This window comes from Aspergillus welwitschiae (genome assembly GCF_003344945.1).
Source record: "Aspergillus welwitschiae strain CBS 139.54b unplaced genomic scaffold BDQ94scaffold_28, whole genome shotgun sequence".
Taxonomy (NCBI): Eukaryota; Fungi; Ascomycota; class Eurotiomycetes; order Eurotiales; family Aspergillaceae; genus Aspergillus; species Aspergillus welwitschiae.
The window spans coordinates 308,826-325,722 of NW_020798722.1; the positions used below are offsets into that span (position 1 = coordinate 308,826).

Here is a 16,897-nt window from a genome sequence, read left to right on the forward strand (position 1 = left end):
AGAATTCGGGTCTGGAATATGGTTCGACATGTGGTGTGACCGTCAGCCTTTGGAACACGCTGTTGGGCAGGTCTGTCCTATAGCAGGGAACTGGAAATCTTAAGCGGGCCAAGAGTCTGCCCAGACAGGGTTTGCAGACCTGGAAGTGTAAAGCCTAATTGGGTTGTTGGGATCATGCAATGAACAGACAAGGTTATGACGGGAATTGAGTACTCTGCGGTTCATTCACTGTGATTGGAATTTGTTGGGAACCTGCTTTTAGTGGAAGTACGCATCGAGAGATCTGTATATATCCATGTCCTATGTCTTGTGTTGCGTCGTTGAGGAGCTGTCGTAGAAGTGGCGTGCGGCCTCTGTCTGCAACCCCAAGGCTTATATTCCCACCAATCAGTGAAAGCTTATCTCAAAAGGGAAACAGGGAGAATGGTTCCCTGCCTACGAGGGCTGTGTGGGTAATCAGTGGGCCGAGGTAAAGTAGAACCTTTACAATGGAACAATTTGACTATCAGTGATGATCATAGCAGCGTTCATCAATGATCGACTGGTATCCATTGAGACACAAAGAACGATGGTTCATGGTTGCAGATTAAAACCTACATTGTCTCCTAGTCAACTCAATCCACTCTTCTCTCAACAATACTCTCAAATAATACAGCTTGTTACCCCCATAGTCCTGCCCAGCTGCTAACAGCTGATATCGTCCGGCACATTCTCACAGTCGGAGCTGGTCTTCCCTCCAGTCACATCCACATCCGTCCAAGTCCAGTCCGTGCAGCTGTCTGATCCGCAGACGATGTAGATGTTGGTGCCCGAGCTCTCCACACTGCCCTGCACATTGTCCAGGACAAAGTCTTCGATGGTGATTCCATCGGTCGGGGATTTGCTCGTATCGTCATAGTTTTGCTCCACCACAATGCCATAGTCGGTGATATCAGACAGGGTGATCTCCTTGTAGGTGACCTCACTGACCGACCCAGTGTCGCCGTAGATGGTCTTGATGCGGACTCCTATACGCCGCTTAGCATGTGATCGCACCGAACTACAACCTTGATGGAATAAAACTTACCGTTCTGAGAGCTCTTGATCTCCGAGTCGTAGAAGGTCACGTTCTTCACGGTGTTGTCACTCCGACCGCCAACGGAACCGATCGACAGCCCGTGGCCACCAGAGCAGACGCCGCCCGAAAAGTAAATGTTCTGGTTCCCATCAGTGTCCACATCCGTAGCTTAAAGGACGGTATACCCACCTCGCCCGAGTTCACCGCCACACAGTCATCTTGGTTGTATACATTGGCGCCTGTGATGGTAATGTACGTGCTGTCACCAATGTCGAACCCATCGGTGTTGGCCGCCTCGCCATCATCGCCATCGGTGTTGTCAATGGTGATGTCCTCCATGGTAAGATACGTCGACCCGTCAATGCTGAACACCTGCACCGGCGAGTTCTGGATGTAGATCCCGCTGATCGTGGACGAGGTCAGATCATGGGCGTAGAAGAACTTGGGCTTCGTCTTGCCGCCGTTGCTGCCCTCGCCATCCCACCAACGACTGCCGTCACCGTTGAGATAGGCGCCGTCGGCCCCGGTGACGGTGATGTCAGTTCCGGAGACTGAGACAAGAGGTCCGCTCCATTCCTCATAACCGAAGGTGGTTTCTCCTTCGAAGATGACCTGTTCATTGTGAGATGTGAAGAATCGCGCGTGGAGGCGCAGTAACTTACGTGAGTCCCGTCGTTCAGATCGGTCAGATCCAACGTGGTGCCTGAGGGCACTGCCACGTCGGACAGCACGATGGTGGAGCACGAGGTCTTGGACTTGCTGGCAGACGAGGCCCCCTCAGAGCCGGAGAACGTGCAGGAGGTTGCGCGCTTCTCCAGATCCTCGAGCTTAGGGGCGGGGGTCACCAGCGGATCGGCAACGGGGCTCGCACTGACCAGTGCGGCCCAGAGCGTTAGGACGATCACCGAGCTAGAAGTCACCATGTTGAAGGCACTCGCAGATCAAGGTTTGAGACAAGCTTTTAATCAATGTCTTGGTTCCTCTTGGGCTTTCTTGGCTGGCGGAATACGTGCGTTTTATACCCATTGAATGTATCATTGGGCCATCTCTGCTGTCTCTGTGGTGGAATATCTCCCGGCTTTCTGTGGACGGCACTTCGCAGCTCCGGCGGAAGAACTGCCGTAGCGCGCGGGACAATGTGATAGTTTCTGCAGGACTTCTGCGTGCCTCTGTCTCCCCACGGAGCGCCACACTATATTTCCCGTGCCTGACGCGCAATGCCTTCAGTAAACCTCATCCGGTTACCCGGGTCGTGCAGCGATGAGTGGTGGGAAATTATACCGGTCACTGTACTTGAGGCAGCCGTCACTGTAGTATGTTGCCCCTGAGGACTCTATTGTCCGATGGGGTCGGAGATCGGATGCTGGGGTTATCTTTGAAGAATAGGCCATGATTGTGGTAAGCTTGTTGCAGGAAGAGGTGCGGTTTGCGAGCCTCCCAGAATGTCACCACACGGTCTCATACAAGACTGGTCGTGTTCAGCTGGGGATCATAGTTGTGACAGCACCATACCCCAACTTGAATCAACCAAGCTTATGTGCGACATCAAATTGCTGTCCAACATCTTCCTACATGAAGGCAACTATGGAAGCGCACGGCTTGTCAAAGACAGAGGGTGTTGAGAGAAGACCAATCTTGCGAGGTCAATACTCGTGGTGAAGCCCAGACAGCACAGGGGTAGCCAGACATCCATGTGACCAGCAACATTTATTTTAATCAAAGCGTGTATGATAGTTAGGGGCAATCAACCAAGGGTTGTATTACCTGACCCCTGATTATCATAAGGTTAGCAGATATCGCATGGTAATTTCGGACCTAGTTGGCCATGACAGTCAAGTGCTGCCCCATGAACGGCACATGACTGCCCTGGTCTGTTGCCTGACATCATGGGGAAGCCATGTTCAAAAGCAAGCCATTCCTATTCAGTCAATCAATCCCTTAATCAATCAATGATTGATCTTCCCCTTGCTGATGTCCCAAAAAAGACTGATTGATAAGGCACGATAAGACGGCGATAAGATAGAGCGATCGGCCTCTTCCGCGACCGGGACTGCCCGATGCCGATGGAGGCGTGAGAATTGCAACAGCTATTTAACCAAGGTCCATTCCTCGCAGTTCTGCTAGAATTCGGATCGCTTCTGAGAGATTTGCACAATGGCTCCTACAGTTCACTCCCTACCTCCTCCTCCCGGCTCCGACATTGATTTCGGAGCCATTGTCGAGAATATCGACCTCGAGAATCTGACTGGTAAGGACGAGTCGATTGCAATGCCATTGGGAACTGCTGCTGATACTTGTTAGATGACGACTTCAGTGTCATCCGTAAAGCGCTTTACGAGAACCTCGTGGTGGTGGTGAAAAACCAACACCACCTCTCTCCGAAAGCACAGTACGAGCTTACCCGTCGATTCGACCCGGCCGCCTCGCAGTACGGCCACGGCAAGACCCTCGATGCGAAGCGCAGCATTTTGCATCCCGATCTCAAGACCGTCCCCCATCAGCCCCAGGTCCAGGTGATTGGTCATGGGTTCGTGGAGGCCTACGAGGGCCTCACCAATATCCAACTGAAACACCCCCACCACCGCACATTCCACCGCGACGCTATTCCCGACGAGGAGGATTATGATTTCACTCGCTTCTACCGCTGGCACATTGATGCGGCCCTGTATGATTTTTACCCACCGAATGTGACGACATTACTGGCAGTGCGCGTCCCCAAGGGCCGGAGACAGACACTGCGGTATGACGACGGATCAGACGAGACGCTGGATGTGCCTTTGGGAACGACCGCATTTGTCAGCGGCGAAAGAATGTTTGAGATGCTCTCGGACGAGGACAAGCAGTTTGCGCTTACCAGTCGCGTGGAATATGCGCCCCACCCGTATGTTTTGCTGGTCCTGCCGTGATTGTGAAGCCCCGCTGACATGAACAGTTACATCTGGATGAGCTCCGCTCGTTCTCTTCCTACCGGTCTCGGTCTCTACTCCGAGGACAAAGAACTCCCTCTGTCTGACCTACCTCCTATCGACGAATCCAAAATCCAGATCTTGCCTATGGTATGGAAAAACCCTGTGACGGGCAAGCCGGCTCTTCAAATCCACCCGTCTGCGGTGCGCAAGATCCACCGCAAGGATGGCACCGTGATTGATGACTTGGCGCGCGTGCGAGAAATTGTGTATAAGTTGCAGCGGCCGGCGATTAGCCCGCCCCATGTGTATGCGCATGACTGGCAGGAGGGCGATCTGGTGCTGTTCAACAATCGGGGGGTTATTCACTCGGTGGTTGGGGCGTTTGGCAAGGATGAGGTGCGCTTGTTCCGGCAGTGTAACCTGGCGGCGGGGGAGGCGCCACTGGCGTATGAGGCATGATCAATAGACTTAGATGTAAATTAATTATATTAATATTGAAAATATCAAAATAATCCTGGTCCAGTTCGTTACGTATGCTCCTGATGGGAGAATTGGCGACGAGGTTCAGGTTGGGTGTTGCTCTCTGAGGGCAGGCATTCGACGGTGAATGTCCTGCAACGCGCCTGCCACTAATAACTAGTTCTTCCTGTGTATTCCAATTCTCGGTCCACCGAAATGAGTGTCCCCATCATAATTTATGATGATTATAATGGACATTACGTGTCCAGAGATATATGCATTGGGTATATAACTGCCTGTCTAATTACTATTAGATATGTTCATGCTTACTTTTATGCACATCCATCGTCTATCATCTATCATCTATCATCGCTCATCCATCCATCTTTTTCTCTAACGTGCAAGTTCCTAATTCTGTTAGCTTGGTGAATATCCTACCATGGATGCGAAACTTACACTTGCAAGCTTGCTCTTCGCGCGGATTCGACCGCCGTAAAACACAAGGACCCACGGTACTAGGGTCAGAAGAAGGCCCTGTTCTAGTTAGTATCGACGGAGACAAACGTTCGCAAGTACAACGTACAATTCCACCAAGGAGACTAGATGCTCCAGGATAACCGAGGTTGGTAAACATGGCATTGGTGACCAAAGGGAAGACACCACCCAGCAGATTTCGGCCTGTTTCGATCAGCATGTTGCCTTTGGATTCGGGGGCCCTTCAACGGGAAGAAGGGCTTACAGCACGACTGGGCGGCAATCGCGGAACTGGCATAGCGATGGTAGGTATCCGCCAGGTAGTTAAACACAGCCAGGTAGACTGCGAAGATTCCCATGGTAGCGCAGCCAATCGCCAGCGTCGGGACAATCCATGGTACAGATGAGTAGGACGTCCAGCCAAACCAGAAGAGCCCGATGGGCATAAGGATGGCTTCAACGCAGACAAAGTACAGTCGAGCCTCGGGTTTCTTGGGGAGAAATCCATACTTGTTGGCGATCTTGTCTTGCAGGATGCTGACGATCGTGATGATTATGGCACCAACACACATCGCTGGTGATATTAGCAACTAGTAGGCCAAATATAGGGAAGGCAATCCTACATGCAAAGACAGCTCCAGTTTGCTCAGTAGTGAAATGGTGATTGGTCTTAAAGACCAAGGGAATCGAGCCGAACTGCAGGTACAGAACAGCCCAGCTGAAAGAGACCCAGAGGGAGAAAAAGAAGACCACCGGCTCGGTGAAAAGCATGTCTGAAATGACATCAGTACTGACTCCTAACTTCATGGCGAGCGATACTTACGGAATGGACGATAGCAAGAAATGCTGATCATCTGCATGAGAGACTCGCGCTGCTCGTCACTCTTCACCTTCCATCTGATCCGTCTGGCCTCGTTCTTCTCACCCATGATGACTCCAAAGTGCCCGGCAGCCTCTAGCTGCTCATAATAGGTGTTCACAGCATGTGCTTTCCGACTCAAGAGCACACTTCCTCGCGTTTCGTTAAAGAAGAAATAGATGACCACCACGAAGAAAGCCGACACGATGGCATGTGACCAGTAAATCCAGCGCCAGGAAGTGTGCGCCACGATCGCACTGGAGCATAAAGGTGCCAATCCAGTTCCAAAGAGCGCGGCGCCAGAGAACAAGGCCATGGGGGTATTGCGTTCCTCGGCATGGAAAATGTCGCTAATCACACCACCAACCATGGTCGAAAAGGTCGCTGTCGCCGGTTAGCTACGCATTCGAAGACCAATCTTTACCATCTATACATACATGCACCAACACCCTGAAACAGTCGTGCGATCAGCAGTCCTGCGAAAATATGCGTGCCTCCACAAGCAATAATGCACGCTATTCCTGTCAGCTTCCGTTGCGGTCCACCGGGCGACAATCACATACCAGTGAAGAGCACACCACTTGCGACAAAAATCGGTCGCCGACCATTAATTTCCGAAAAGGGCGCCAGGACCATCGGAGCCAGCGCAAATCCGATACAGAAAATCGTGATGCCCAGATTGTATACCACCGCACTGATCCCCCACTCGGCCGTCAGCTCCGTCGATGCTGGGTTAACCTCGCCTGCCGAATAACCAGCCAGTGCCGTCACGGCGCACGCAATCCAGGTCATCATCCACTTGCGCCATTTCGGCCACAGAAACGGGGAGGTATATTTCTCGAGACTCGGAGGTTCGGGAGGGGGCGATTGACCGGGACCCGGGGGTGCAGTGATTAACGGAGTCGGTAAGGGAGTTTCCAGTTCGAGGTAAAGATATTCGATCTCCTGCGCGGCGGCATCTTTCTCCTGACTGAAGACGGGGTCGATGGGGCGATCCAACTCGGGGGAGTAGACGGTGTCTGCGGAGCCCGACTCACTCGGAGAGGGGGCCTCGTGGGTATGCATTCCCGCGGCAAGCTGCTCTGGCTGTGAGGCTATTATTGCACACTGCAGAAAGTGTGTGTGCCATTACTGGCGCCGGGACAGGGCCCTTTTAAACGATGACGATCCAGCGTTCCAGCCAGCGCGGAACTTTAGTGCCGATGGGACCAATTTGGAGAAACTTGATTATCAACGTTGAAGGAATGATTAGTACTTTGTTCCACTTAATGGTAGATTGTCGAGGCCGTCCGCGATCGACGGGGTGGCCACGCCCTATAACCGCACTTGAGAGTATTCCCTCGGCTATAGCTCCCGAGGCCAATGCTGGATTTACATGCTAGACAGGACACTGTGCTTCAGAGAACCGACATGGAGTTTTCTGAATTGGGAGTGTTTTCCACGCCAGGGAACTCAAACTAGTTGTTTAGTGGCTGCAAGCTGACGCATTGCGACGGGGGGCCCTGAAATTTTGGCGTGAAAAACCCGGCATTCCCCACTTCGGGTTCTCCAATTCGGAGACAAATTCACAACACATTCCCATTTCCTGACTCATCGATAAGCCTTTTGCCGATGCAAGAAGTTGGGGAAGTTTGGGGAATCGGCCGAGATGGTTCTATTTCTACAGATCTCAGCTGAGCCCTACCCTGGTCCTCATCCTATTTACCATTAAGATACCTTCCCTGCACCAGGGCCACATGTTCCTCCGATTTTCTGATGGAGATGCGACCTTATTAGCTCATAGGGCCGTCTCGAGCCATGTGCCGTTCGGGGAGATGCGTTACAACTCCGAATCAGGCCGCTCTCAAGGCTTGCAGCTTCCTGCAACTGATCGATCGGCTCTGAACGTGTCTCGTGGCTGATAAGGATTCGAAACAACTACACACAACGTTCTCCGCAGTGTCTCGGATAGCCGGTTCGACCACTTCAGCGCTTAAGCCCCTCGGATAGGACTCGTCTTCACCTTTTCCATTCAACTGCGGGGTAGACTGTTGACACATGATACCCAGTCTCTTCTGCTCACTGGCCATGTCGACCGAGGGCTGTCTGCGTTTCTTTGGACATAAATGAGCTGTGGACTGCATCCTGGCCTTGACAAATGCCAAGAATAAGGGTGCATCCCTTCACCTCCGAGGGAAGCGGTAGATGCACCAATTGGCTTATATCCTGCAGCTCCTCCCACCGACTGTTTGTGCCGATAGAAATCCCAGGCATCTGAGTCAGAGGGCGGTTTTCGCGGGTGTCTACTTTACCAAACAAGATGGGGCATTCTTGGCCGTATTGTGTCTGACTGGTATGCGCACAACGCTATCGGAGTGGCATTCCAAGTCCGAACTGTACGTGCGACATGTCTTTTGCTGAACTATAGTAAAGACACAAACAGTAGCCGCTACTCTTGATGTTTGCAGATTCGCCATGATATGCTTATTATCTTGTTTAGCAAACGTGAAAAGATGCTATGTTAGATTGAGTCTTGCTCAGCACCCAAAGGACTTATCGAAAGAAATACTCGTTTACTCAGACACAACCGCAGAAATGGGGTAATTTAATACCTCGTCTGTCTTTCTTGATGAAGTAACCCACCTAAGCATCTGCCCTAGTAATGATGCTTCGGGTGCTTTGACATACGGACTACCAGAAGATAGATTCTGTTGTCAGGGGTATTCTATATCATGTTGTGACAGTTCTTTGATTGGCTATATTTTCCAAAATGATTTGAACATGCACTCCCATGTTATTTCCGCATACAAACTAAGTGCATTGTTGAAGGAATTTCCTTAGGTTGAGTGATCCCATAACTCGTGAAGGCAACGTCCGTTGATAGCCTTAACACAACCGATACCTCATATATTATAACCAGTTTCTATGCTGTAAGCTAGTTGCCTTATATATGCTTCGCACAAGTCCCTGAAATAACCTGCTAGCTGCGGCCCGGCTTGTCAGCAGCCTTACCTCTATGATACTCGAATCCAGATTCGGTATTTGCTCAGTCTGTCCATGGATCAATGTGATTTTAACATACTAATTAAAACCTACTTGACGGCCGAATCACCAACACACACCAAGCGACATTGATGATTGGCTAATGCGCACTAGGTGTGAAATGTTATGGTTCACTGACATCACCAATAGACTTCGTGGTGGCGAATTCTATCCCGCACTGTGATGATCCCACTTCGGGATGCTGTTGAAGATATCGAACAACATTTCACAGACAGACCAAAGCAAATTCAATGTACGAGCGTTTCATTTGGAAAATGAACGAGGTTGAATAGTTGAGAGCAGCCGAGAACTTTGCTTTTCTCATGAATCTTTGATATACCTCAAGGCCGACAGAAGCCCCACCCTTTTGTTACGGGGCGAATGAAGTACTTGAGGGAGTCAAATCGAGGACATGCTAAGAAGGTATCCTTTGGTTCCGAAAGTCTACCCCATGGGTACAAGACATCCCGCACCTGGAGCAATGTGGCAGTGTCATTTTGCGGTTTAGATGGCACCTCGTGACCAAGATAGCAATGTATGATTTGACGGGATACATTATGCGTTCCTTCCTGAGAATATCTGCTAAAGACGGAGAAGGACCTTTGACCATGAAAATGGTTGAAAGAAGAAGGGGCGATCGAGTTCATGTAATGTCGGCAAACTGAGAGCTGCGCGATCTAACACACAATTGTCTCTGCACTGAAGATCTAAGGTAATTAAGATCTCAAGTTCTGGTTGCCTAATTGAAATGAAAACTCCCTTGTGGAATGATCTACGTAGTCTGGTTCATCTAGTTGTCACCGATCTTCTGCCACCATTGCAACTGCTGCTCAACCTTACCGGACTGGAACCGTATCGAAAAGCTTCGTTGAAGCCAAGGAACAATGGCACAACATGGCCTATCAGGCCCTTCAAAAACTCTTACGGGGTTTAAGCAGGAAAAGAAGCAATGAATCTATGATCCGTCTATCCTAGATATACAGGGAATACGCTGGCAGATATTTTCTTCTCGACAACCCTTCACAAGGCACAGATGGAGAGATCTTGCAATCGAGAGGGCTAACGGCCTGTCGCTCTCTGCAAACAACATGTGGCCTGAGGACATAGGGAGCCAAGTGGGCTCCCAGCTGTCACGTCCCGTTACCTACGTCATCACCTCCTTCCTCTCCATCGCTCTCTATAATGTCGTGGAGCTGACCTTCATTCTGTTGCTGACGTTCAAGCGCCGCAAGGGGCTATACTTTTGGAGCTTCGTTGTCGCTACTTGGGGCATCGCCATTTACTCCATTGGATTTATCCTGAAAGACTTTAACCTTGTCGACAATGCCATCTCCTACTTCTATGTCACGCTGATCGTGACCGGCTGGTGTGCCATGGTCACCGGCCAGTCGATGGTGCTGTACTCTCGTCTTCATCTCGTCGTGCGGCATCATATCATGCTCCGGTTCATCCTTGGCATGATTCTCTGCGATGTCTTCCTACTCCAAGTTCCAACTATCATTCTATGCTACGGTGCAAATTCATCTGCCTCCGATAGATTTGTGCTACCATACGCCATATACGAACGGATCCAAGTGACCGTATTCTTCATTCAGGAAGCCCTAATATCCGGCGTTTACGTATACGAGACGTTCAGATTGCTTCGCTCAGAAGATGAGATCTTGGAAGGACCACACCGAGAGGCTGCCCGGAGGCTAATGCTGCACCTGATTCTCATGAATATTATCGTCATACTCTTAGATATCGCGATTCTGATCCTTGAATGGACGGGTCGGTATGCGTCACAAACGGCAGTAAAGGGGTTCATCTACAGCGTTAAGCTGAAGCTGGAGTTCGACATCTTGAACCAATTGGTCACGTTCGTATACCACTCTCACATATCGAATTCGGCCAATTTGGAGGGAGAAAGCTCATCGAGGAACTTCTGGGATATCAATCCACAAGCTGAGCAAAATAATGCTCCCGCGCGTCATCCTCATCCTAGGCATTGTGCGTGGGCCGACGCGGCTAACAGGATTAGACGTGATTTTACTATCTCGGCTGAGAAGAAGATGATCAAGATAATCCAATCTGCCAGGAAACAATCTAGTTCCAGCGGTTCCCCACAGGACGCGGATTCAGACCGTCCGACATGAGAAGCTGTCTCCGAACACGAAAAGAACGGTGATGGGATGGCTATATTGAGTACAAGGATGCTACAGAGCCTCCTGTTTTCTTGAGGAGTATGACTCGACTCAACCGCCCCAAAACAGTGGAGTGTGCATTGGGATCACAAGGGCCGTACAGGTGCCGTCTACAACTCAGATACATCCCTTTGGTTATGACTCCGGAAGATCTTCGTCTTGGTCTGTGCAGGAACAGAAATGCTGCGAAAGCGCTCCTGGGAAAGCCAAGGCAGACCTTGAAGGTCCCTGCTGAGTAAAGTAAGGGCATACACAACACTCCGCTGATGGGAATTTACGCCGACACCTCTACGAAGACTGACTTGGAAGATTGAGACACTCAATTTGCTGTCTCTATTGCTTGCTTCATTTCACATGTGTCTCAAACTATCATCTCCGAAGCTTCTCCAAGTCATAGCAAGATCGAGTTATGATGGATAGTCGAAAGCAATGAGTCTCGAATGGAGCATTTTCAACGCGAGGATGATCTTGGTACTAGTGTATATATATGTATGCCAGCTATGTTGAACAAGGGCCTGTAAATAGAGAGACAAACGTCTTATATCTCCATCAACGTCACACATATATCAGGCTATACTGGAGATGCTGTATAGTCCGATCTTGTAGTAGAGGCGATAAGATCAAGCCCACCCGGAGTGGCGCCGGTCCTCCCCGGCACTGCAAAGTAACCCAAAGCGGCAAGTTTGCCTCCGGGGGTCGGCATTCTAGCCGAGGCTTGGCACTCGGCTGGGTTGCTTTGCGATTGTCAGCTGCGATGCATCATCACCCCCATCACCACGAGCTAGTCAACCTGCTTGTTGTTGCAATTCTCTAGCGGGCTAACCACCGGCCTAGTGATGGTGAAGCCTTCCAAACAATATCAATGCCAGCGATGTTCCCGAACCTTTGCCCGGTTGGAACATCTCCAACGCCATGACCGGTCGCGTATGATCCCCGCCCATATTGGAGATTCCTATTGACCCCAATTTCGTCAGACACCAAGGAAAAGCCGTATCTCTGCACCCAATGCCCCAAGTCATTCACGCGAAAGTACGGCAATTCCCCCCTACTTAACTTCGCCACCAGCATTTACTGAGTTATCTCTCCAACAGAGACCTCCTGGCCCGCCATGAACGCCTGGCACACAGTGACGCCGCTCCCGGCCAAGGAACAACATCATCGCCTTCCGTAGCATCTCCCCAAGTCTTTGATGGCCTTAATGTCTTGGCCTCTGCAGTAACCGATCATCCTACTCCTGCCACGATACCAGGCCCACAGGCCCTACTCCCAGGCGCTCATGAGCAGTTTACTCCCGGCCTGGCCGCTTCTGTGCAGGGCCATCCGATAGCCACTTCCAATCCATCCGGACAAGGACCTCCAGGATCTACTGGCTTCACTGAGCCATTTGTCGGTTACGGACCAGCAAACTCTTACGATGGTGATGATTTCACGACCTTCCTCGACAGTATCCCGCTTCCCAGCCATCCGTTCTCACCTACCTATCAGCCCCTTCCACTATTCCCCACATTCCACTTTGACTCCGCATCAGAGTACAGCCAGCCTGTTGCGAAGGCAAACAACGAGGTTACAACTCCCTCCAGCTCTATTCTTCCTAGACATGGAACACAGCTACCGTCGCTTCAGCCCGAAGGTGCTCATATGCCTTACAAGACCCGTGACCCGAGTGCTCCTATCTCGGTTACCGCGCAATGCCGTGATCGCATCGTCGCCGAATTGTCGAGTTATTCGAACGTGGTTCCTAACCCCTACACCCCATCCAGACATGCCCTGTCCAGATGCATCAGCGCTTACATGACCAACTTCCACTGCCATTATCCATTTATGCACCCTCCCACCCTCGATGTCGATTCCTTGCCTCTCCATCTAATCTTCGGTATGGCTTCCGTGGGTGCCCAGTACTGCCGGGAACCCGAAACAAGCATGAGCCTCTACAAAGTGGCCAAGGCTGTGACTCTCGAACATATACGAAGGGACCTGCAATGGGGGTGTCTAAGTCCGCAGACGGAGGGTCCGGTGGACCCCGTATCTAGAGGCCAGGATATCATTGAGACGGTACAGGCGCTCTTGATGCTCATTTCTGTTTCGTGTTGGTTTGAGCGCGACCCGCCTCATCACGAAGCATTATATATTCGAAGCTCCATGGAGACACTCCTTCGGCAAGGAGGACTCAATGACTTACCAGCCCAAGATGGGTCATGGGAAAGCTGGATCCGCTATGAGATGGTCAAACGGACAAAGCTCATTGTGTTCTGTTTCTTCAGTGTCCACACGATCGTCTTCGATATTCCGCCGCTGATCTTAACCGAGGAGCTGACGCTGGACTTGCCCTGCACTGAGCGAGAATGGACAGCAACCAGTGCGAGTCAGTGGTTGGAAGAGCGCAGCCAGAGTCGTGGGGAACCGAAATTACAAGATGCCATGAACTCTTTATTCACTCACACCGGTGCCGCTAAGACTAGCCTAGAGAGTTTCTCTTCCCTGGGGGGATACGTGCTTATCCACGCGATGATCCAGAACATCTGGTTAATACAAAAGGCTAGCAGGCTCCCTGTCTCCAACGGAAGCTTTCTGTCCCCGTCTGTGATTACATCCTTAGAGCAAGCTCTGGAACTCTGGTGTCAATGCTGGGAGCACAACCAGGAGTCCTCAATCGATCCTTTCAACCCTCACGGGCCAGTGTCCTTCACGTCCACAGCCCTCCTCCGTCTAGCGTATATACGACTCAACGCTGATTTCAGCTCCGCCCGTCGACTGGAAACATGGAACCCGGACGAGGTCGCCCGATCTCTCAAGAACAACTTGTCCGTGCAAAGGAGCGACCGTCTAACTCGAGCTGCATTACACTGTGCCCATGCACTTAGTACACCCATCAAACTGGGCATCAACTATGTCGCGCGCACCCTCGTTGTATCCTGGTCGAACCAATACGCATTATGCTCCCTGGAATGTGCCGTGCTACTTGCCAAATGGCTCGAAGTGGCCACGATTCCCAATCCAGAACCCAGCTTGACTGAGCAAGAACAGAAATTACTGGAATTCGTGCTGGAAATGGTCATGGAAGCTCAGCATGGGGTGTCCCGTGAATGGCTGCTCGCGAATAATACTCGTCTTAGTGCTACTGTCACCAGGTTATGGGCCAGGCTGTTTACAGCAGATTATATCTGGCAGCTGGTGAACCTGATTGGGAGTTCTCTAAATAGATATGCTGATATACTGGAGAGCGATGGCTGAGCGTGGTATCTGTTTGCTCAAAATGCATCGTTGGCATCCAACTCTAGTAGGCTTACTAGGCAGTCAGACTTGGTACCAATACCCCTGAAGTGGGGACGCCGCGCTGTAGCCGCATGGCTCTGATGATGACAGCGTGGAGTGCTCTACGAGGTAAACCTCTAAACCTCATAAAATAGTTCTTAACGGCGACCGTGGGCAGGATGCCCGCACTGAATATACCCCCTCCCCCTTCTTTTCTCTGTACACTTGCTCTAGTTGAGTTTTCTGAAGCCACAAATACCTATGCTGGATTACGAGCAATGGCCAGTAGTATAAGAGTTTCATTTGGCCAAGAGGCCTTCGTTGGCCTTGACTGGCCTTCGTATTCCTATATCTCATATCCATCTAATCAAGACAATGAGGACTCATCCAATAATAAAAGAACGTCAGTCAACGACAGAAGCGTAGTATCCTCCGCAGCATCCTCGCAAAACACTACATCCAACTAAGTGCATTCACACACGCACCAAAATGCTAAGCAGCTAAGGCTAGTATCACCTACTCATCCCAAACAACAGAAACCACCTCACCCACTAGCGACTTCTTCGCCACAAGCGGCACCGGCTTCCCGGTCTTTCCATTCCACTTCGTCACACCCACCGCATGGGTATTCTGCAACGCCTCGGCAATCATCTCGTTGCGCGCCGACATCTCGAACTGGCGCGGCGACGACCCGTAAGCGGGGTAGAGACCACCGAAGGTGACGTTGGTAGGGTGACTGCCGGACTCATCGGCGCAGTTGAAGACGGCGATGGAATCGTTGTTGGTGCCGAAGGTGTTGTCATCGCGGTTGCTGACGACGAGACGGTTGTTTTGGGGCTATAGTTGGTAGGTATTAGTAGGTTATTGTGGAGGGAGAAGCAAGGGGTAGGTGTGACTTACTGAGATGGCAATTTCTGCGACCTTGGAACCGTTGGGCGGGACAGCACCGCCGTAGGAGTTGGCGGTATAGAACTCTGTGAAGGAGATGGTTCCGTTGGATGGATATGTCACTCTGTAGCCGGTGACGTGGTTTTTCAGTTCCGATGTCAGGTAGAAAATGACATCTTCGTGCTTGGCCTGCTTGGCTGTGGTGCCCGCGGGTGTCCAGAAGACACCGTGGCGGGGACCAGAACCGGGTGCTGCTACGAGGGGAGCTTGAGGTTCAAGAAGTCCAGTGGAGGGGTTGATGTGGAAGATGCGAATCAAATCAGCACCGAGGTCTGGGACGAGGACGAATTGTCCTGTTGGGTCGACGACGACGCCGTGGGAGTGGGGTGCATCCTGTCTGTCCGCGACGGGACCGGGAGCCGGTAGGGTGTATGTGAAGGTTTGGGAGCGGTTGAAGACACCACTGATGGGGTCAAGGGAATAGCTGGTGACAGCTGATCCTTCACTGCGATGGAATGTTAATATGGTAGTGGTATAGAGATAGAAATATGGACGTACTAATGAGCCACGGCGAAGAACTTGCGGTGTGGCACTCCCGGGGCCGAGTAGAACTGCGACATGACCGGGCCGGCGATGGTCTCCAGCTGTACCACCTTGGACAGAGTGCCATTGGGCCGGATGGCAAAGGAGGTCAGGGTACCGTTGGCAAGGTCAACAGCTTCGTCCAGGCAGTAGAGGACACGGTTGTCGTGATCCAGCATCAGCCAAGACGGGTTGGTGCCACAGTCAGTGGACTGGGCGACTGTTTCCAACTCATACTGTCCCTTGGAGGATTGGGACAAGGACAAGGTGGTCACGGTGCCTGCATACGAGGCAGCGTAGAGTCTGGAGGCAACGGCGGAGGTTGCTCCGAAAAGGAGGGGCACAACACTGATTTTCATCGTGACAGGGATATTCAGCTGTATCTCTGCAGCAAGAACAATGTTCACTGATAAGTAATCGGAGTTCAGTTGATCTGGCTGAAGAATTGCGTGGTGGAATTTGTCAACGACCTGGTTGAAGGAGAGAGTCTGGACACGGCGGGATTGGTAAACGAGGTGATTTGCAAGCAGGTAAGTTCCAGAACCCGAGGGAGGTTCTGAGTGATAAGCGCCGGTTTTAACTCAAAGGGGCTGCCTTGTCTTGGCTGCAGACCTGCGTGAAGAACAATTGCACTATCGCCAAGCAGGGATAGCAGAGACTCCACGGTGAGACAGTCCCTTCCTTCATGGGCCCAAATGGGCCTCTAATTGGCCCTCGGCTGACTGCTAGTTTCCGACGGCGTTTCTGGGCGCGGATGCTATGCTCTCGTGTACATCATCTTGGCCCACCTGCCGGCATTATGAGTACGATCCATGGTTCCCGCTGACGGTCCGTAGATCATACTGTGCACGGGACTCTGCAGGTACCTGAAGCCTGCCTAGTTTGATCACCCTGAAACCAGCACTGCCTGTCTTGACCTTGGTGGTGAGTTTGCACGTGGGCTGGCTGTTCAAATAAACTCTCCAATTGACCCTCTCCCCGTGGAGAACACAGCAAACACTATAGGCTTTCCATTGAGGGCATGACGAGGACCCTATGGTTTGTGCACTTGGCGAGGGCTGACCGGAGCACGAATCGGGAAGGGCAGAACTCAGAATTCGGTGTTCTCGGCATGCCGAAAGTCGGTATCCCTTGGCGCCACGATGATTTGCGTCCAGGATTCGTATAGTTCCTCGTCCACGAGGCTGCCTACCGTCAGCGTTAGGCAGTGAGC

The 16,897-nt window shown here is 51.4% G+C and overlaps 6 protein-coding genes across 6 annotated transcripts; 3 read left to right on the plus strand and 3 right to left on the minus strand.

Moving 5' to 3' along the window:
* Positions 1-684: 684 nt before the first annotated feature.
* BDQ94DRAFT_161200 (glycoside hydrolase family 28 protein) lies at positions 685-1,980 on the minus strand (the record flags this gene model as incomplete). The annotated part of the gene is made up of 4 exons (XM_026769339.1): positions 685-1,007; positions 1,067-1,196; positions 1,247-1,669; positions 1,720-1,980. 4 exons carry the CDS (start codon positions 1,978-1,980, stop codon positions 685-687), a joined length of 1,137 nt encoding a protein of 378 aa, XP_026623743.1.
* A 1,193-nt stretch (positions 1,981-3,173) lies between these two features.
* On the plus strand, positions 3,174-4,483 carry BDQ94DRAFT_148391 (TauD/TfdA dioxygenase family protein). Its single transcript, XM_026767188.1, has 3 exons — positions 3,174-3,305; positions 3,359-3,938; positions 3,990-4,483. The coding sequence occupies exons 1-3, from the start codon at positions 3,212-3,214 to the stop codon at positions 4,423-4,425; spliced, it is 1,110 nt and encodes a 369-aa protein (XP_026623744.1). The 5' UTR covers positions 3,174-3,211; the 3' UTR covers positions 4,426-4,483.
* On the minus strand, positions 4,460-7,398 carry BDQ94DRAFT_66640 (major facilitator superfamily domain-containing protein). Its single transcript, XM_026776289.1, has 8 exons — positions 6,322-7,398; positions 6,196-6,273; positions 5,723-6,142; positions 5,523-5,672; positions 5,165-5,473; positions 5,009-5,103; positions 4,882-4,959; positions 4,460-4,833 (listed from the first exon to the last, which is right to left on the minus strand). Exons 1-8 carry the CDS (start codon positions 6,821-6,823, stop codon positions 4,819-4,821), a joined length of 1,647 nt encoding a protein of 548 aa, XP_026623745.1. The 5' UTR covers positions 6,824-7,398; the 3' UTR covers positions 4,460-4,818.
* Positions 7,399-9,646: 2,248 nt separating this feature from the next.
* BDQ94DRAFT_181051 (uncharacterized protein) lies at positions 9,647-10,934 on the plus strand. Its single transcript, XM_026773803.1, has one exon. The coding sequence runs from the start codon at positions 9,868-9,870 to the stop codon at positions 10,912-10,914; it is 1,047 nt and encodes a 348-aa protein (XP_026623746.1). The 5' UTR covers positions 9,647-9,867; the 3' UTR covers positions 10,915-10,934.
* Positions 10,935-11,798: 864 nt separating this feature from the next.
* BDQ94DRAFT_181053 (transcription factor domain-containing protein) lies at positions 11,799-14,380 on the plus strand (the record flags this gene model as incomplete). Its single annotated transcript, XM_026773804.1, has 3 exons — positions 11,799-11,886; positions 11,937-11,991; positions 12,054-14,380. 3 exons carry the CDS (start codon positions 11,799-11,801, stop codon positions 14,191-14,193), a joined length of 2,283 nt encoding a protein of 760 aa, XP_026623747.1. The 3' UTR covers positions 14,194-14,380.
* A 62-nt stretch (positions 14,381-14,442) lies between these two features.
* BDQ94DRAFT_148410 (Lactonase, 7-bladed beta-propeller-domain-containing protein) lies at positions 14,443-16,205 on the minus strand (the record flags this gene model as incomplete). The annotated part of the gene is made up of 3 exons (XM_026767189.1): positions 15,661-16,205; positions 15,115-15,607; positions 14,443-15,051 (listed from the first exon to the last, which is right to left on the minus strand). Coding segments are annotated over exons 1-3 (1,193 nt in total), but the record flags the coding sequence as incomplete, so codon positions are not given.
* Between the last annotated feature and the right edge of the window lie 692 nt (positions 16,206-16,897).

Coding starts and splice junctions, on each gene's coding strand:
- BDQ94DRAFT_148391 (XM_026767188.1), top strand. CDS start 3,212: ATGGCTCCTACAGTTCACTCCCTACCTCCTCCTCCCGGCTCCGACATT. Junction 3,306..3,358: donor CGACCTCGAGAATCTGACTG/GTAAGGACGAGT, acceptor GATACTTGTTAG/ATGACGACTTCAGTGTCATC. Junction 3,939..3,989: donor GTGGAATATGCGCCCCACCC/GTATGTTTTGCT, acceptor TGACATGAACAG/TTACATCTGGATGAGCTCCG.
- BDQ94DRAFT_66640 (XM_026776289.1), bottom strand. CDS start 6,823: ATGCATACCCACGAGGCCCCCTCTCCGAGTGAGTCGGGCTCCGCAGAC. Junction 6,143..6,195: donor GTTTCAGGGTGTTGGTGCAT/GTATGTATAGAT, acceptor AACCGGCGACAG/CGACCTTTTCGACCATGGTT. Junction 5,104..5,164: donor GATTGCCGCCCAGTCGTGCT/GTAAGCCCTTCT, acceptor TGATCGAAACAG/GCCGAAATCTGCTGGGTGGT.
- BDQ94DRAFT_181051 (XM_026773803.1), top strand. CDS start 9,868: ATGTGGCCTGAGGACATAGGGAGCCAAGTGGGCTCCCAGCTGTCACGT.